The 20,832-nt window shown below is 38.0% G+C and overlaps 1 protein-coding gene across 1 annotated transcript; it reads right to left on the bottom strand.

The window, feature by feature from the left end:
* Positions 1 to 8,668: 8,668 nt before the first annotated feature.
* Positions 8,669 to 19,685, bottom strand: rhbg (Rh family B glycoprotein). The gene is made up of 10 exons (XM_041988855.1): positions 19,284 to 19,685; positions 14,464 to 14,650; positions 13,483 to 13,633; positions 13,093 to 13,240; positions 12,520 to 12,686; positions 11,489 to 11,626; positions 11,155 to 11,288; positions 10,861 to 10,982; positions 10,486 to 10,559; positions 8,669 to 9,538 (listed from the first exon to the last, which is right to left on the bottom strand). The coding sequence occupies exons 1-10, from the start codon at positions 19,492 to 19,494 to the stop codon at positions 9,455 to 9,457; spliced, it is 1,416 nt and encodes a 471-aa protein (XP_041844789.1). The 5' UTR covers positions 19,495 to 19,685; the 3' UTR covers positions 8,669 to 9,454.
* Positions 19,686 to 20,832: the final 1,147 nt, after the last annotated feature.

The raw sequence follows: 20,832 nt of genomic DNA on the forward strand, positions 1-20,832 counted from the left end.
TAATATGCAGAGGCCCCTCGCCCCACCTCTCCTCGCCATGCCCTAAGACAAAAGCATATTGTGTGAGCACCTCCTGTTTTAATTACGCTTAAAAAGGAGCCGTGTTAGGGTTTTCTATGTGTGTGCGTCTGTGTGTGTGTGTTAATGTATTCATGAATGCATGTTCGATGCTTATGTGCAATGGCTAAGTGTACAAGCACTGTTCAACAACATACAGTATGTGCACCAAGGGAATCATAAAACAAGCACATTCATCCTCATGCCATCCTGCACGTATGCTCCTCTGTGTGGTGTGTGTGAGTGTGTGTGTGTGTGTGTGTGCATGTGTGTGTCTCAAAACAAAAAGAATTGAAGTCCCATTGCTAGGGGAGGAGCTGCTGCTGTCCTATCCCACAGGAGAAAAGAAAAGTTGTTGCTTGTTGCCTTTATGCAAATTGGCATCCGATGAAGGTTTTTTGGGGGAGCCACAAAGAGGGTTTGTGATCGGAGTACGGAGGAGAATGGAAGAGGTTAGGAGGGGTTATGGGGAAAAGACAGGGACAAAATTCCCATCGCTGTACCCAGACCCATCGTGTTACATCTTTTCTCTTTTTATTCTTTTTCCACTCCCTTCTTTTCATCCCTCTCTTCCTCACATCCATGACCCGGTTATTAATGTGGTTGAGATTAGGTGCTCGTTAATTAACACATGCCCCCTATCTTTTTTTCCCTCGCCGTTCTTTTCTCTTTTGATTGTATCATAGTTTGGGTAATTCTTATTTTTCTCTGTCTTTTTATCAGTAGTCTTCTGTCTTTTCATTGATGAGATTGAGGTAATGTGTAGTCTGAGGGGAGTGGGAGAGTAGTGAGGGCTTTTCTACTGAATGAAATGGTCTTAACAGAATGAATTAATAATTTTATGTCATATGCAGATTAAGATCTGGATTCATCTCTTGTGTGCTTCACATCTCCTCTAAACAACCCCCAGATTGATTTTAAGAAACACCTTTAAACATATCTGATTCTTTTTGTTTTTCAACAGCTTCATGGTTAGATAAAATGGAGTTGAAGGACTGCTTATCTTATATGAAGATGTATAGCATAGTAAGGTTGCATAACTTGGGTCTGCTGAAGAAATTTAAATGACTGAATGATGACAGGCTTAATCTGCTGGAATATTTAGTATTATTTAGAGTCAGACATTAAAACTCAGGAAGTTGCTGTGATAGAAGTCCTGCAGGGATTATGAGTGCTTTAGCAATCATTTCTGACATGATTAGACTCTGCTCTGTATGCCTCTTAGCAAAAATGTTATCTTCTTAATTTCACTAAAATCAAAGTAAGACATGCACATTCTGTCTCTTAGTGATACATGCATCTAATAAATGTTGGTTAAACTTTAAGCTTGCATTTGTTCATCAAGGAACTTATGCAAACTGCAAACTTATGCAAACATATTAAAAGTGCAGAAATTATTATAGTTGGTTTACAAAAAATAATGAAAAATTAAAAAGTAAACAACTTTATCATCAGAATGTTAAAGAAGAACAATTATGACTGTAGGTTAATGCATTTTGTTGCAGAAATATCTTCCAATCTTAGCAAGATAACCATCTGGTCTTGGTCTAATATTGTCATATTTTACTACTAAAGTATACCCCTTAAGATGGAACAATGAGGCAATGTAGCATCCAGCTTGTCCTTAATGCAACATCAGAGCAGGAAAACATAAAGCTACACAGAGATTCTATGACTAAAAGACTCCAGTAGAGAACAAAAGTAAATGGGTCAACTCGCTTAGATTTGTTTTTAGCTCCTCACTTTCTCTTTAAAGTTGTTTCCTGTTTATCATTTACATCTTCTTATCCATCCATCCATCCATCCATCCATCCATCCATCCATCCATCCATCCATCCATCCATCCATCCATCCATCCATCCATCCATCACTTGTTCAGACCAGGTTGGCAACAGTGTGAACAGTGGTCCCCTGAACTCTCTCTCCCAGTCCATTCCTTTCAGCTCTTCTGTAGGGACTCAAATGATTGAACCACCTCCAGGAATTTGGAAATATCCTAAACACCTCCCCAGGGAGATGTCTTGAAGGCATCCTGCCAGAACCACCCTCTGATGTGACGGAACAGTGCCCCTAATTTGAGATCCTAAACCTGCTTTGCAAGATCATTCTTTTGGTCACTGCTTAAAGTTCTTGACCACAGGTTGGAAGATGGACTTTTGCTTCAGCTATTTTGTCACTATAACGGATGAATACAAACTCAGAGATACTTAAACTTCTCCACATAGGGGAACAACTTTTCCAACCCACAGTGGGCAACCCACTTTTTTCTGACTGAGGACCACAGCCACAGACTTAGAGTCGGATTCTGATCCTGACCGGATGATGAGACGATCTCATCTGCAAAAGCAAAGATGCAATCTTAAGTCACCTAAAACCAGTGACCAAGTCCTAGTAGAGTGAAATGTTGTGTTTTCTGAGATCCCATAGTTGAGCTTTTCTGTGTCGTTGTGGTGATGTTTCCTTACTTGTTAGTGGTAATTGACATGAGGTATACATTTGCATATCATTTGCATGCACTTTAACCCCTTAAAATTCTTAAATTTTAGCCTAAAATTTCCTAGCCTAAAAGACTTGTGGACCAACTATTTTACTGGACTACTTTTATTGGGCCTTTACTAATGTAACAAGAGCATTTTTGTTGCTACTGGAATAGAGGTTAAATTAAAAATTTTATTTGTGACTGATCTAAAATAAGTGTTTATTGAATCTACAGTTATGATTGTAGCCTGAAATGTTACATCATTCAAATCTTAAGAATCTTAAATGTCCAGTGGTGTATAAAATATGTAGGTACTTGGAAAGGAATTCATATTTATTTGTCACATCCCTACATCTTGTGCCATGGGTGTGTCATTTCACACAAATAAAAGGAGATGTGATATGATATGGGTAAAATTAAACTATAGGTCAGGGTTTATTCATGGATTCAAAACAATGCACAAGTTCCAAATACACTGTGGCACAAGGGAGGGCTCATCTGTTATCCAAGGACACAAGTTGGGTATCAAACTGGAAATCTTCCAGGTAAAGTATAACCAAGCTATTCCCTGAGCTCCAACCACTAGATTCCATAAAACATATCAACAAATAGAGGCTTAGTTATGAGTAATAGAGTATATAATAGCATAACTCGATGCATTTTGTTAATGCTTTTAAAAGTGTTTATTACATCAACCAGTAGTTACATGTGAAATGTCAGTTCAAGATTCCAAATACTTTCAAATTATTGTAACTATAATTACAGAAAAGTATGTGTAAAAAGCACAGTCAATCCAAATTCACCTTCTTTAACTTCCTCGTCATGCCTGCGTGTTACCTCATCATACCTCATACCTCATTCATGCAATGAGAATGTTCATAGTGTTTTCTTTTCTGAGCTCACATTGCAGTCTCCCAGTGATCTTAGCATGACTTCATAGCTGCTCTCTTTCATTCAGAGTGCTGGCTTGGCCCCTGGTGAGGCTCTGATGAGCCACATGCTCCCTCAATCAGCTGCCTCAATTAACAGGCCACAAAGCCCCCAACCTCTGCAGATCCCCTCAGCAAGGCCTGCAGCTTGGAGGCAAGCGTGTGGTGGAAGTGGGAGCAAATAGGGTGGTGGGGGGACGAAGTGATGGTGGTGGGGTCAGTCAGTTCTCTTTTGTTCCGCCAGTGTCCAGCTTGGCCCCTTTCACCCCTGGTGTCTTTCATATGGAGTGTGTAATAACTGCCTTTGTTGGTTTTTGCTCTTGTAATGGGTCCAGTGGGAGGCCTTGTTAGTGCGTGGGGTGCTATGCCAGGGGACCCTTGCAGGAACTCCAGGATTAGAGGGCTGCCCCATTCTGCCCTAAATGTGATCCTTCCCTGTCACAATGGTCATTCAGCCAGTGGATGAATTTGATTCTTCCTAATTGTGAAAGCTTCTTTGTTCCATCTAAAGGTCCTTACATTTGGGTTTGCTTAGTCATCTAAGGCAGATATAAAGGACTACATGCAGTTTTAGGAAGGATAAAGGGAAGTGCGAATTACAGCGTGGCATATCAACGATATTATGGCCTCGGGGTATTAAAGTAACAGAGTATTGAAGAAGGGTGTTTATTAGTCTAGAAAATAAACTAAATTGACTGAATGTTTCTGTGATTAGATGGGTGTTTGATCTTAAATCTTTTAAGTTTAATTTAGACACTTGTTTGGTATCTTTGATCAAACATTCATGGATGGATGGATGGGTGAATTTTGGTGTCTTTTTTTAAAAAAAATTTCTTTATTTTTCCACTTTCCTCTAAGAATTATACAAAAATAAAGAAAATCAACTGAATGAGCAGGGCTGTAAATTATTTCTCAGTTATACTGACATTTTAAATTGATTTCAGCAAATCAGACCCTAATAATGAGTGACAGAATTAATGTGTCATATTTTGTGTGGTGTTTAATTAATAAAATGCATTTTATTTTAAGCTGTTAGCAGCATAAATATTTTTAAATGGTTTAGTGATAACCCCTAACTCAGGCCCATATTAACCCTGGAATCTTATATGTTCTACAAATTGTTACTTGTGTTCAGGAGAGACTACTTTTTCAATTAATCCTTAAAGTTGTTTTGCTTATGCTGGACTTGATTGGACTTTGAATCATGACAAGTTGCACTTTCACAATACAGCATTTGTGGACCACAGGCGAGCTTTGAAAGACTTGAACATTTGTGAGGCCCAAAATGCACACCGCCACTACTTTTGTTGATTTGGCATTCACAGTGAAAGCCATTTTACAGGGAGGAAATTCAAGAGAAGCACTCCCACGTACTCATGGAGCACTGAAGGCAATTTCCCTTCAGTCAAGTGGCTGAAACCCTCTTCAGCTGAACAGCTTCCTGCATTTAGTCAGCACCCCCACCGACACCCCTGCACCATCATCCCCCTGCTTAGCTGGCATCAGTCACAACCTCTCAGCATGTCGCTGCTCCTTTCAGAAAAGTGAAGAAGGGGCTACAACAACAGCTTTGTTTGGGGATATGATATAAAAAAACACAGCTGAAGCTGCAAAATGTGAGTTTAGGGTCACATTTGTCCTCACGTTACATCCAATGTCCTGTTTTTACATGTATGACTGATTGCTGTGCTGTTACACTGAACTTTTTCAGTGTAACAGTGTTTTCTTTTTTTTTTTGTTTTGTTTTTTTTAGAGCTGACAAGAGTAGCTTGGAGAGTTGATAAAGTTTTGGGAGGACTCTTTAAAACTATAGCAAATGTCACATTAGCTCACAAATGCTTTAAGTGTTGATGTTTCTTTTTTGATTGCACTTTAACTATTGAGATTGTAAGAATTCTGCTGTTACAGATCTTACTAAGCAACATAAGCACATTTAGTAATGTGCCTTAAGAGATGTAAAGTTACAAAATTTGCCCAAAAAAGTATCTTAAGTTTGGTGCTTTTATTTCTTTTTACTTTTGTTTACTTGAGGTAAGACTTTCTTGAATGTTTGAGAGTTAAGAAATCACACTGGACCATATAAATCACAATCATATCCACTAAATGAAGCATTTTTGTACAAGGGCCTGATGTCCTGTCAGCATGTCAGCTTGACAATGATTTTAGCCTTGGCCCATTATGGTCTCTACAAGGCTGTAAGCAGGCTGAGGGCTCCCACAGGAGACCTGAATGTCCTGAGGGAGCCTATTAATCTATTATGTTCACCTTGCCTCCAGAATAGTGTTAAGGACAACAATCGCATACAAGCTGGAGGCTGAGCCACAGGAGGCTACAGCTGCTTAGGACGACCATGTAGCCTGAGGGGCAGATCAGCACCGTCCCCATGTGCCTTTGCTTACTGATTGCATACAGAGAATTACAGTCAGGAAGTCAAGAGTAATGCATAGAGTATTGCATAGAATGAGATGTTACAGTGAAAATGAGCAATGATGTTCTTATGGCATGATCAGAAAAGATTTGAGCCAGAAATTCACACACAATGGGACCAATTTAAGTTGCTCCCATCATATTTCTTTGTTTGAATACTATGTCAGACCTAATGAGGACTTTTTATATCCACTGAGCATATTCTAATACTCTATCCAAAATTACTAATCATGATATATTCAAAGATATATTCTTATGCTGACATTAACTAAAGGCTATATGTACTATCTTTGTTAAGCAACCTATTTTAAACTACAGAAATCAGAAAAGTAACATGATGATTTTATCCTAATACAATGATAGTTTTTATACACACTTAAAAGCCCACAATTGACTGTTATGTTTCTCTTTTTTCTTCGTCTTCATGATACTGCAGGTATTATTCTAAACAAGCATCTCCTGAAGACATATTGGACAATAGAATAATTACCATAATCATGATTTTTTTTTTCTTTGCATTTTAATTAGCCTTATGAAGCTCAATTAAGCTCTTCAGTATGAGCGCCTATTCAGTAAACAGCTGTCCACCTGTCTTTTGGTCCCTGGGAAAAGACTGTAGCGCCTGTTCACGCCGTGACACCATCACCAAACTGGGTGGGAGTAGGGGGGGGGGTTCAGACTCATGCAATCTGCAAGGGGGCCTCTATGTAAGGGGTGATTAATTCTGCACAGCAGCAGGCAGAGCATCAAGGTATGCAAATAGCTTGATCATCAAACTTAAAAACTAAAAAAAATATTATTTTGGAATGGTTAATTAAAAGGTTTATGATAATTAACTGCAGGTGGATCACTGTTTTACATAATGAAAGACTTAATTTAGTTTGTTTAAACAAATAACCTGATAGTTCTTGATAAAGTTGTCAGTACTGTGCACTCTTAACGACACTGTTCTTTAAATCAAAAGCAGCAACAGGAGTAAAGGTGTTTAGGTGTCAGTGTTATAGAGGTCGAGTATGATGGATGGATAAGGAAAACACTGGACTGGAGTCACTCATGCCACTGTACAAAACTTTCTTTCTCCCTAAAACATGGCTGTGGTTTGTGTGTTCATGCAGTCAGATAGAGCTATTATTGAATTAGAAGAATTTGCAATCTCTAGTGGTCATGAGAGGAACTGCATGTGATGTGTGAAAATATTATCCAGGAGATGCTCACTTTGTAAAAATTAGCATTGTAAATCGTAGCCCTAGCAAACTAGTCTTAGCTTTTTAACCAGAGGAAGTGATACAAGTGTATGTACTGTGTATGCTCCAGAGGATTTGCTGTTGTATTCACAAATGGTCTCATTTGCTGATTCTATTGTTAGCATTGTTATTGTCACTATGAGATAGTCCGTCCGTTCATCCATCTTCTACCACTTATCCGAGGTTGGGTTGCAGGGGCAGCAGTTTAAACAGGGAAGCATAGACTTCCCTTTCCCCACCCATTCCCTCCAGCTCCTGAGGCGTTTCCTGGCTACCTGAAAGATGTAGTTCTTCCAGCATGTCCTGGGTCTGCCCTGAGGCCTCTTCCCCAGTCATGACGATATAGTTGGCTGTATAATCTCTGCAAGAAGCCTCAGGAAAAGTTGTGGACATTCCTCAGAAACAACTATAAAATTTCAGAGTGCAATGCATATGTTGAAATAGCCTCTGTTTCTCTAATAATTGTTTTCATAGACATTTTATAGAAATGTTTTTGAAAATGCAAGTCCAGACTTTGTACAAATTTGCCTTTTTATACACAAGCTACTAAAAAGGAGATTCTTTCCCAAAGTCAGTAGTAAGTAGACAAATGCACAGGAAGCTGGACGAGAACGAGAAGATGAAAATAGCAGGATTATAAAGTTAAGTGTGTTGCATTTTCAATAGGCTCTAGGAAGGAAGATGAGATGTCAGGCTTTTCCATAATGGTGCCTTTTTGTGTTGATGTATTTGGGTATGTCTGTAACAATGACTAGAAAACCGGTATGGACAAGCAGAAAAGGGGATGAAACAACGGCTGTCAGCAGCATGCATCTACAGAGACCTGACAAATACCTGACTGATTTCCAAATAAACTTATTTAGACATTTTAAGGACTTATACTAGAAAACTGGCTGAGTCAAGTTCATATACGTCCAGTCTTAATTCAGATATTTACGGAGCCTTTACAAAATAATATTTGATACCTTGTGAATGTGAGAATGTGGATTCTATAAGTTGGCAAACAGTATATTTTTAAACATTATATTTTTTTTTATTATTTCTAAAGACATCTTGCTATTTTGGTGCATCTGTTTATAAAAAAAAGACACTGTACACTGTAACCATGGAAACATAGGAATAGGTTTTTAAGGTTGTTGAGTTGACAAGGCACAAGCTGACCTTAAGAGCAAAAAGCTTTTATACTCAATGGTCAGATTTATGGATAATAAGAAATAATATAACAGAATAAGCTGATTAATTTTGTGTGGATGCATTTCTGGGCTCTTTATAGCTGCTGCATCATGAAAATCCAACATTCCAGCATTAAAATTAAAAGCAGTTTGTTTTTTTTTTTTCTTTTATCATGAGTTTTAATCCTCCCTCATATTATGTGCAGGTCAGATCTTATAGGGACACTTTGTATTCTCAGCTCTGACATCCCCAAAGTGGAACTGTGAGAAAATAATATGATACACCCTGTTTATTTAATCACTGGTTGCAATTGTTAGTTACTCAACACTGAACATCAGATGAGGCAAGGCATTGTTTTACACACTTTATTTATTCAAATACAGCCCAATAATGTGTTTCAAAAAGTCTGGCTTCATAAAAATGTCTCCCACAGTGGATACAACTATCAGCTATCATCCAGTAAATCTAGGCTAATCTAAAAATGTATCAAGTTTTCTTCAAGTTTCAAACATACAAATAATATGAAACGTAAATAACTAAACTGAGTGGCATTTCTACTCTAACTAACCCTCTACATGTCTAATATGGAGAAATAAAATAGAATATCCCAAACCTGAATTAATAGGAGATAATACGCACATTAGAGATACCATTATACTTCCGCATGAAATCATTATTTTCAATAAAGGAAAAAAAAAACAGACAAATAAAACATTTTTTTTAAGCAACCTTTGTAAATTCTCTACTTTCCTCTAAGACCCATTGGATGTAGGTGTCTGGGTTTTGTTTTCTTGTTAGTTTGTTTTTTCTTTGGTTTAAAGTGGCTGTTAAAATCAAATTCTGTAACATGGTTTCATTTATGGGACAATTAGAAAGCATTTCCAACCAAATGGACTCATAACTTCCCAGTGCTGTCTCACAGGCCTGGAACACATAACACAGCAGCTCTAGATCAACCTCTAGTGGTTAAAAATGTAATGTGTTAATAATCTGAAAAGGTGATTTTGTTTTAAATGGCTGGAGAGAAAGACATGAATGACATGTGGGTAATTTTTAATATGTTTGAGCCGGCAGGCTCTCAAGTGCTCGGATATTAACACCACAGAGTGTGTATCTGGGATTTCTGGCTTTCTGCATGTGAAGACCTAACTGTTGAGCCTCTCAGACTCTTCTGCCCTCACAGTGGTCAGTTGGTCCTCGTGGCTTGCCTCATGGCTTTCTCCAGGCACCTGGAACAGGAAATTTGCAGATAATTGAGTTTTCAGACTTTTATTACCTCGCTGATAAAAGTCTCACATTTCCTTTCATTTTTCATACAAAATAAAATCTAATTGCCACTTTTCAATGTGAACATTAATAGCTGCCTTAAGTATTTATGTCATAAATTTTCTCAAGGCACTACATCTCAAAGTTCCAATCTACTTCACGTTTCTCTTAAGTCCTTTATATGCTGTGCATTTGTTCTAGTTTGATGTCATGTAAACAAGGAGATGACAGAGAATTAATCTAGTTTTCAAAAAAAGGACAAATACAGCAAAAGCAATAGAGCAATTTATTAAAGGTCATACTATTTATATAATAAATAAAGCTCTGCATTCTAACAAAGTGTTTTTAATGGGAAAGAATCTTTGTGAGAAATAGAAATGGAGAGATGCTAATATGTTTCAGTTCTGCTGAATTCTAGAGTGCAGAATGTGCAATGAAACCTAGTTCATAAGCATATAAAGGGAAATCAAAGTAACGTCAACCCAAAGAGAAATACTGTAGGTCTTAGATCACCCAGTAGGAATCCTCCTCACCAAACATGCTGGTGAATTTGCTCCACTTGGTGGTCAGAAAGTGACACTGCCTCATCTGACTGAGACTGCAACGCTTCACCCACTGTTTCCTGACTGTCAGTTCAATATTACCATCTTATAGATGTAAAATTAAGTAATACGCTTGTTTTCCACCAGGGTCATTAGGTTTGTGGTTTCTGGAGATAAAAACAAAAAGTACTTGCAAAGGCCTTTTAAAAAGTACTTGAAATACGTATATACCAGTTAAACCTAAACCATATTATTTTAGGCTTTATCATCTGGAATTTCACCATGTACAGTATGCCGGACTGCATGTATGTACAAATTTTTATAACTAATAACTTAAGAGTATAATGGAACTGTGTCATCGAACTCACCTCCCAATAAACGCTGTCCTCAAAGCAGACAGCGTCGCTAGGAGCACCAAAGACAGGCAGCTTCAAGATAAAACCTAATCACAAGAGAACTCTGTTTAGATTCTAATACATGTTGTTGTCATATTTTAGAAATAATCAGCTGGTGATTTGTAAATACTTTTAAAAAATGTTCAAACAGTCTGTTTAAATTTTTTTTAAATCTGTTACATGTTTAATCTAGAATCACTGATGAAGTTCAAATCAAATTTATTCATGGAACAAGATATATATATATATATATATATATATATATATATATATATATATATATATATATATATATATATATATATATAAACCTTAAGTTTAAATGCTGGAAGAAGATGGGCCACCTACCAACAATAAGTCCCCCCAGCAAGGCGATGCCCAGAGTGATAGCAAGGGAAATGGCCTGTATGCCACCTTGGTACGATGCTGTTCTTTCACCAGACTCCACATCAGGAAACACCTTTTCCATACTGAATGACACACAGAGAGGAAAACATAAGGTCAAAATTAAAACAGATTAAATACTTGATTTTTGTGGCCACATTTACGATTACAAATGGACAGCAATGTATAAAGGTTCAACTGTCTTTTGAATTTGACTGATTTTTAAGGACAACAACTAATAAAATAAATTGTGTTTACCCGTGCCCATAAACATCTGAGGTCGCCACAGCGGAAGTAACAGCTCCCACAATAGCTCCCAGTACACCGGGCATGCCATGCAGATTGTGAATCCCACAGGTGTCCTGGATCTTCAGCTTTTTCTCCAGGATGGGCTGAACCGGGGAAACAGGAGAGTTGTTGCAGCTTTTATGGGTTTAATAAAAACTAAAATGTGTGTCTCATGGGAAATAAATATTCAATTTATCAGTTGAAAATACAAGCTGATGCAAACATTTTTTTATATTTTAGCTCAGATTCTACAGAAGTTCATTAATCTAATTGTTTAATAAAAAAAAAATTGAATATCACTTACAGAGAGAAACTTGAAGCCCAGAACAGAGATGATACCAGCCAAGAAACCGACAATCATGGAGCCAAAGGGTGTCAGCATCATTTCACCAGCTGTTCCTGCTGCGACCCCTCCAGCCAGAGCAGCATTTTGAATGTGGACCTATAATAGGATAAACAAGGAAATGTTCATTTAATCTACAAAAATATACTTTTATCTGGAAGCTACTCACTGTCATGCACTACAGCTGATTCGTTTTTATAGTTTCTGATGCAACATTTTCTAGCATTTGTCAGTTGAAGGTTACCCCAGGCCCCTAGCTCTATTCATATTTCTCGCTTTTTTTAATTATCATTTTAAAAAAAGTTTGTGTTGCTGTGAAATTATTCATGCAAAAAATGATCAGGAGAAGGACCGATGCAGCTAAAAAGGGAACAAGTTGAACAATGTGACAGATGACCAGATAAAAGTTTTTGATTTGAATTACAGGACCTGCCAAACAATGTTGTAACAATTGCTTTCACACTATATGGCAGCAAACAAATGGAACACATGAGAGACAGACTGATTCCTCCAAGAGATTACCTTGTCTTTACTAACAGGGTGTGTGGCAAGTGTGTCCCTGCAGAATATAATTCTCTCTTAGATTTGATAACAATCAGTGGAGACTTCCTGCTTGATCTTGTGATGATTTACCAACCTGATCTCACACTGTGAAAAACTCTTTTGACAGATCAGCTTGACAGCTACTGTCCATGTGACTCACAGTCTAAATTTTTTGGAGTGTGTACCTTTACCTGAGTCAGCTGATGTCATCTTTTATCACTTGCATAACTCTGTCATGTGTTTTAAAACCCGATCCTCCAGATAGGAAGTGAAGATAATATTAAATGTTTCTTGTTCTTGCAATCTCTTGTCTCCAGTGTTCTTTTAAGCTTCACCTTTGCTTTAGTACTGATTGTGAACTAGCAGTCATCATCCATGACAACTTTAGTTGTGATTCGCTTTAACATTTAAACCAGTTTAAAGAAGGAAAGACAATCATGTATCCTCACCATGTCCAGCTTGCCGTCGTGAGCTGTGAGGGCAGACATGGCATAAGTGGACAGAGTGCAGGCTGCCAGGGAGTAGTAAGTGTTCAAGGCTGTGCGGTGCTGGGGATCTCCATGTTCTGTGATAGCTGAGTTGAAACTAGGCCAGAACATCCACAGGTAGAGGGTACCTATATAGAAGGAAAGTAATAAAGACAATATTTAAGAGATTTAACAGTGCAGATTTCTTAAAAGATTGCTCTATACATTTCAGTTGGGATACAACACTCTCACGTTTGGTTAATAGTTTGAGGGATTGTACACTAGGAAAGAAACAAAAGGATAGAAAAAGACTAAGTTTTAACACAGTGGAGTACTAATGTTTGGTGTTTGAACAGACAGCAGTTAGGCACAAGTGATAGGGGTCTTGCCTAAGGACCCAACTGGAAGGTGTTAATGTTTGTTCCTTGAGGGAATCAAACTCTTGTCTCCCACCTGGGAGATGGATGCTCTGCCAGGTGAGCTATCAAGCCAGCTTACAACTAGAGATTTAGAGATTACAATTTCTAGAAATCTCCAGCTTTGCATGACAATTACCGATCATAGCAAAAAGGTCAGAGTGGTAGACGGAACAGTTCTTGTGTTTGCTCTTGTCCAGGTTGGGCCGATACAAGATTCGGGTCACCATCAGGCCAAAGTAAGCTCCAAATGTGTGGATGGTCATGGAGCCTCCAGCATCCCTCGTCTGAAACAAAATCCAATTCACAACTTAGTTTGAGCTGCTTTGCTGGAGCAGAGCTAGTGTTAATAAATGATAATATCAGGTAATGTGTGCACTTGAAGAATTTCCACTCATTTCCTGTCTTTGTCAGTTATTGTTTTGCCAGTTTATACAGAATTTAAGGTAGAACACGAGTCACATAGAGATCTTAACATTCATCAATTGTTTTAAAAAATATTTGAAGGTGTCTGTGTGAAATAACTTACTCCCAGAAGGGTGACTAAAATGAATTCATTGACAGCAAACAGCGTGACCTCAAAGACTGCCATAACCAGCAGCTGGATAGGGCTGGTTTTACCCAAAACAGCTCCAAATGAAATCAGCACAGAGCCGGTGCAAAAATCTGCATTGATCATACTGAAAAACAAAAGCAGTGATTGAGAACAGATTAAACAGGGCATTGACAATTTTACAGAAGAATTTTCCTCTATGCCTACGTAGTTATTACTGTGTTAGACATATTTATATAAAACAATAATATTACAATGGTTGTGATGTATTGAACCTTTGTTTTAAGATTAAAGCTTGAAAATCTAAACTGTTTAGTAGCAAACAGTAGAAATTGTCAGCAAACTCAAATAAAAGAGTGTGGACAGTAAATCATGTAATTTAAAGGCAAGGAAACTTTGCCTTTAAGGTAGCATGCAAGCACTTTAGTCAAGGTGAACATTCAAGCCATTGATTTGTTGAGACATGAACCACATAAAATTACAAAAGCAGGTCATCAGCAAATAAGATGAATTTGAATGGCTGAAATAAAGTACTTGGGGGGAAAAAAATTACATTTTTGCTGAATGACTTGAAAAAAATCATCTGATGATGTTTACCACCTGGGTTTGTATACTGTAATTCTTCATTGTAGAAATCAAGAGGCCTGCTTCCTAGACAGGAGCTCTACTAGACCAAAGTGTCATGAAATCCATCCCAAACTTAATTCTTCAATGAGAATAGGAGGTGCCACATTGGATGTTTGTGTATGTTTCACATTGTGTAGCTATTATTGTGTCGCAAAAGCGAGGATAAATATAGAAAGTTACCTGTTTATGTTTGTGTATCTATGAGGTTTCTTATTTTTTTTTATGCTACTGTACTTGAAGAGTAACTTTCAAATATAAATTAGAGGAGTGAAAAGTAAAAAGATGTAGTATTTGCATTTGTGGATAAGTTTACATATGTTAATCGCATACCTCAACACTCCAACGTGGATTTTCCCTTCTTTCATGCCATGGAAGAAGCCCTGCATAAGAGTGGCCCATTGCAGGGAGAAGGCAGCGATCAGGAAGTTGAAGCCCACGCTGCTGAAGCCGTAACGCTGCAGAAAGGTCATGAGGAAGCCAAAGCCAATGAAGATCATGACATGTACATCCTGGAAGCCTTCAGAATGAAATTAACAATGGATTAAAGATGAGAAAACCATGGGGACAAATTCCTTATATTTTAGTGAATTTCTTTTTATTTCATGAAAATGCTAATTTCTTTAACATAATAAGACAAAAATAAGATAAAAAGAAAACAAATAAAAAAAAAAAAAAACAAACATTAAAAACTCAAATTTAAGAAATGAAATTGTTAGAGGGAATTTTAAAATAATTGTCGTTTCACTCCTTGAGTTTGTGGTTATAAAGTACATCTTTATGAAAAAAATCAAATAAAACCATCTGGACTAAAATAAGATTTTCATTGGCATTTTGTTTATAGCGTTCAGGTGGTTCCCATTAGATCAGCCTTAATTGTTGTTCTGCACAATTTCTTTTAACACATGCTTGGTATCACTGCCAAGAGCTATGTCACCAGAGGCTTTGCTAGTGAAACCAGGACATCAGGTTTAGTTGTAACTCAAAACCTCTCCGGAATGAATTCAGTGGTTGCAATTTAAACTTGGAAACTCATTATTTTGTAAAGTTGTTTAACTCTTTGTTTTTAAAGAAGAATTAAAGTATATTAAATAGTTAGCTGTTCTTATTGGGACCAGAACTCTGAAATGATGATCTAGTGTTTTACTCTGCACTCATTTTTTTAGTTTACATAGTTTGTGAGCACTACTTATTAGTTGTACCAAATCGCTATACACAATATATTGCTCTGTGTCATGACTACTGTCACCATGGTGACTGTTCATTAGCATGGCCATGAAGAGGCCTGCCAGTGACCTTGTTCTCACTTTGGCCTAGATACATGCAGTCCCCAGTGAAACAGGACACCTTTCTATCTGCTGGGTGGAATGAGAGTCAAAACTTCAATGATATTTCTATAATGACATTCTGTTCTGGTGAACAGAATCTAGAAAAAAAAACAAATTTATCTATTCTGAATATAAGGTACATTTTAAATGAATTTCTGGCTCATTTTATCACTTAGAAAAAAGCTATACGCTAAGCTACATGGGTTTTTTCTCAATGAGCAGCCAAAAGAAAATGTTTTTCTCCGTTAGGGAATGAGATCAAACCTGTGATTGCAAAAAAGCTGTAAGCCTCTTTCATCATATGGCAGCTCTGTTCACTTTGAGGTGATCCATTGATCGATACCTGTGATGAATATTTCTAAGATATTTAGCATTTAACACACTGACTATAATACCACAAACAGGTTGTACAACTTGCGCCTGTTTAAAACAAAATAAACATGAAAGGATATGTGTGACTTGAAGAGCATGAGAAATGTGAACTTGTCTGTTTATTTTCCGTCTTCTTTTGATGATATGGGGTGCAGACTGTGTGCAAACATGCTGGAGACAAGAAGGTGAACTTCTGTTTCAGCTCCCACAATGTTAAAGGTGTCAGGTTAAAACATTTTTGACATAATGAAACCAATGGACCTGACCCTTTAACTGCCTGCTCTTCCATTTCAGTCACTATAGTGAATCTTAATAAAGAAAAATCAAGAAAATTAACCTTCCTGAGTCATCTCCATCACTTGGTTTAGGAATGTTATATCAAAGGTAAGGGTGCATTATCCCATTATCATTTCAGTAATGTTACTATATTATTAACTGTTATCTCAAACATTTGTCAATAAACACTGGTTTTGTTATAATCATTATCTTAAGGAAAGAATGCAAACTTCTTACTGCAAACATTAAAGGGTTAATGTTGGGTCGGTGAAAATAGCTGTCCTAGAAGTAGAAGACAAAGTTGAATGAAGCTGGCTGGGAACATTGGACTTTGTGTAATTTTAACACATGCCCATGTTTGAGTGCATTTAGAAGGCAAACAAACATCTTTTTCTGTCATTTTGGTTAAAAAGCTTATTGATTAAGTTAAATGATGTTAATGATTCCCGCAAGAAAGTCTATCATTGAGAGAATATTAAGCAGGGCTGAGAGGCTAAAGCCATGCTTAATGTCTCTGAAACTGAACTTTAGCACTGAGGTACACTAAGTGTAATGCTGACATCAGCACGCCAGCATGGAGGGACTGTGTTCACTTACTAATGCAATCAAAGTCTTATTTTGGATCAATGTAATTCATCCAGTGGAGACATAAACATCAGCACCAAATTCAAAAGTAATCCTTCCAAAATTTGCAAAAACTGAAATAAAGAAACAGAAATGGTCAAGCAACTGTCTCTTACATTCCAACTCAATGTTACAGAAATCATGATCTTCCTTCAGTGTAGTCTGTTAGAGGGGATCTTTTTGATAAGCAACTAGATCCTTCCTTACTTTGAAAAAGAAGGGGTGATTTGATCATTTACCGGACTTTAACCCAGAAGACAGGGGTTGGAGTCATGTTGGGACTGTCTCTTTTGTGTTTGATTTTTTTCCCACCTTGATTTCTTTTATGCCAAACAACTTTGCTGGGTTTTGTATTTCTGTTTGAACACCATTGTCCTTTATTTAAAGGCTTCAGCCAATGTGGTTTTCACCCTTCTGTGAGATGAAACATGACATTAATAGAGTATCCTGCAGTTATACATTCTGGTCAACAACTCATCCACACAGAAGAGACGTATGTATATTATTAATATATATATATATATATATATATATATAAATATATATATATATATAAATATACATACACACTGTTTTCTTATTAAATTGATGCAATGAAACTGAAGAGTTAGGGCTGAGGTGTTTGATGTTGGTTTGACGTTAAGCACTCATATGTGACATCACCACATCAGTTTTCTTGGTTGGGAGGGGGATGTGTTGATGGGAGATTTTGCACGGTGTTGTCCATATGATCGTTTCTAGCTATATCTGTTTGAAGTTACAACTCCAGCTTAAACAAATGACCCAACAGTTTGTTTCCATAGGATGTTATCCATGTCAAGAGAAATATTTACCTTCTTGGATCATAAATACATGCACAAAGTTTCTGCCTCAAGGTAAGTGTTGGTCATAAGGACAGTATTATTTTTACTGAGCTTTGTGAGCAACACTGATGTACTTTCTGATTTGCTACATATGGTAAAGGTTTAAATCTAGATATCTCATTGTTATGCGTCAATAGACTTTACAGCAGTAAAAAAGGAGCATATCATGCACATTGCATGTTTCTAGACGGTTTGTTTCTAAAGTAATTTGCTTTATCATTTTCTAAAATTGCCTTTTAACAAAATTAAACTATTCTGATACATCCAACAAAACTGTGACTTCCTTCTTGAAAACGTTCAATGAAATTTGCATTTAATGTGCTGCATACCTCATTGGGTATTTAAAGGTTAACTGTTCATTGCCAGGAAGAGAGCTAGGACCACAGCACAATCAACCGTCTGCAGGAGGGAACTCACATGTTGAAGATTTATAGAGTGTCAAGTAAGAGGAAGGTTTTCATCTTTTAAATTTCCACGAATTTCTGCTTTGCCTGCAGGACACCGCCCTTACACCTGAGAGCTGCCTGTAGGTAAAGTGCTGACAGCACCTGACTTGTTAGGACACATCCACCTGCTCTCAGTTCTCTTAGTCAAAGTTTTTAGGGTGGATTTGTGCAATCAGATAAATGTTAATGGGTTCAAGAACATTTTTTCTGCAATGACCACGTATGGGAATGTAGCATTGAAGAAAAGATACCTACTGCCTTGAGGTGGTAAAATGCACTTAACACAAAAACATTACATCTAGGCAGTCAACAAGATGTTTTAATAATATTTCTATTACAAAAGACATTTTATGACTTGTTAATCATAAATCTATTAGATCAACGAATGTAGTTGAGACTATAGGTCTGTTCTCACTCTCAGTTGAATACTTTAGTCCTCTACTTTTAGTTTTTTTGCACTGAGTGAAGATGGATAGATCTATTTTTTTCATAATCACATTGATGAGCATGACGTCTTTCATCAGAAATAATTGTTTTTCTTTCTATGCTGTCAGTTTATATAAATCAGAACACTAAGGATGAGAGACCAATGTTTTTATGGGACAGCAGTGGACTGGAAGTCATCTCTATGAAAGGCTCAAACACAATGAATGGGATTGGTCCAATTAGGGGAATAGAGAGCTGTTGTAATTCAGCTCAGTAGTTTTTGCACAAAATATTTTTCTATTAAAAACAGTGGTGCAAACAGCTTAAAAATGGGACAGAAGAAATGGTTGCATGCAAACAAGTGTGTAAAACACACACTTGGAAGCATTAGTGCCATTTAATGAAAGACAGCTGTTATTTTGGGGGATAAAAATTACTTTAAGAAAAATATCACAATATATGGTAGCTGAATTTAGGTGCAATGTAGCTATGAATTCAAATAAACTCAAAAGTTTAAAAATCACAGATAATAAACCTATCATAGGTAGATAATGTCTTCAACTAAAGTGTTTTGGCTTTTAGTTGCTATGACATTAAATTGATTGATTTTTCAAACTCAGCAAATTTAACAAAGAACAGTATTTGAGTAGTTTAAAAAAACAATAAACAAGGTCTAATAACTCTTAAAAACTCTTATCTTCAGTTAGTTTTCTTAAATTTGCTGGTTACTGATTCAGTATTCCTAATATTCGTTGTAATGCAGTTTAAATAAGACAAGGAAAAAGAGCATTTCAGAATCTCATTCACCAGACACTCACTTGGATAGCGGTAGTAGAATTCATTCTCATAATCAGCAGGTGAATCCGCATGTGAATCAGAATGTGAAGGAGATGTACTGTTGACATGTCCCTTTGCGTCTGTATCATGGTCGTACTCCACTAATACACCGAAGAGGATGATGAGGATGATCTCCAGGATGAAGCAGGTGATCGGCAGCCTTAGCCGCATGTTGGTTGCTGTGTCTGTCATGTTTTCTTTCCAGTGAGGTGAGAAGAAGAGGCTTAAGGCTTGTTCCTAATGAAGAATCCAGCACATAAAGTTGGATACACTCTGTCTCTCTCCCCTGCAGACACAAGGGTGTCCTCAGTGCACAGACTAAAGGCTGGTTGGTGTGTGTATGTGTGAGGGAGGGTAGAAAAAGAAGCTCACAGACAAACACAAGAACTTGTTTTACTTGGCAGTTTTTGTTCTGTCAGGTCACACCTACTCGACCTAAGAAGGCAGAGTCAGTTAGGCCCATCCCCTCTACTACACATGGTTGACTAAAATGCTTGTGCTCACCTGACATTTTAACTATAAGTAATATTCTGCAGCTTTTGATAGAGAAAGTTTTATGTAATAAGTGGTCAGCTTGTTCAGTAGTTGTTGAAGAAAGTGCAGTTAAATTTCACCCATCAGCATTAGACTCACATTTCAGTGTGAAATGCAGCCTAATCAGAACATTCCTTCAATACCAACATACAGGCAAATCTTCACAATTACATCTGACAGTAAAAGTATAAGGTTTTGACATTCCATCCATCCATCCATCCATTCTCTTCCGCTTATCCGGAGTCGGGTCGCGGGGGCAGCTGCCTAAGCAGGGAAACCCAGACTTCCCTCTCCCCGGCCACATTCACCAGCTCATCCGAAGGGATCCCGAGGCGTTCCCAGGCCAGCCGAGAGATGTAGTCTGTCCTGCGTGTCCTGGGTCTGCCCCGGGGCCTCCTTCCGGTGGGACGTGCCCGGAACACCTCACCAGGGAGGCGTCCAGGAGGCATCCTAACCAGATGCCCGAGCCACCTCATCTGGCTCCTCTCGATGTGGAGGAGAAGCGGCTCTACTCTGAGCCCCTCCCGGATCACCGAGCTTCTCACCCTATCTCTAAGGGAGAGCCCGGCCACCCTGAGGAGGAAACTCATTTCGGCCGCTTGTATTCGAGATCTCGTTCTTTCGGTCATTACCCACAGCTCATGACCATAGGTGAGGGTAGGAACGTAGATCGACCGGTAAATCGAGAGCTTTGCCTTTCGGCTCAGCTCTCTCTTCACCACGACAGACCGATGCAGAGCCCGCATCACTGCGGACGCCGCACCGATCCGCCTGTCGATCTCTCGCTCCATCCTTCCCTCACTCGTGAACAAGACCCCGAGATATGTAAACTCCTCCACTTGGGGCAGGACCCCATCGCAGACCCGGAGAGAGCACTCCACCCTTTTCCGGCTGAGGACCATGGTCTCGGATTTGGAGGTGCTGATTCTCATCCCAGCCGCTTCACACTCGGCTGCGAATCGCTCCAGTGCGAGCTGAAGATCACGTCCCGATGAA

The sequence above is a fragment of the Melanotaenia boesemani genome, chromosome 6 (assembly GCF_017639745.1).
Source record: "Melanotaenia boesemani isolate fMelBoe1 chromosome 6, fMelBoe1.pri, whole genome shotgun sequence".
Taxonomy (NCBI): Eukaryota; Metazoa; Chordata; class Actinopteri; order Atheriniformes; family Melanotaeniidae; genus Melanotaenia; species Melanotaenia boesemani.

Bases quoted from the DNA above. Each gene is read 5' to 3' on its own strand.
- rhbg (XM_041988855.1), bottom strand. From the start codon at position 19,494: ATGACAGACACAGCAACCAACATGCGGCTAAGGCTGCCGATCACCTGC. The intron at 14,651-19,283 runs GTGAGTGTCTGG...TTCATTCTGAAG, and splicing joins ATTCTACTACCGCTATCCAA to GCTTCCAGGATGTACATGTC. The intron at 10,560-10,860 runs GTAGGTGGCCCA...TCTTGTGATTAG, and splicing joins GCTGGGGGGACTTATTGTTG to GTTTTATCTTGAAGCTGCCT.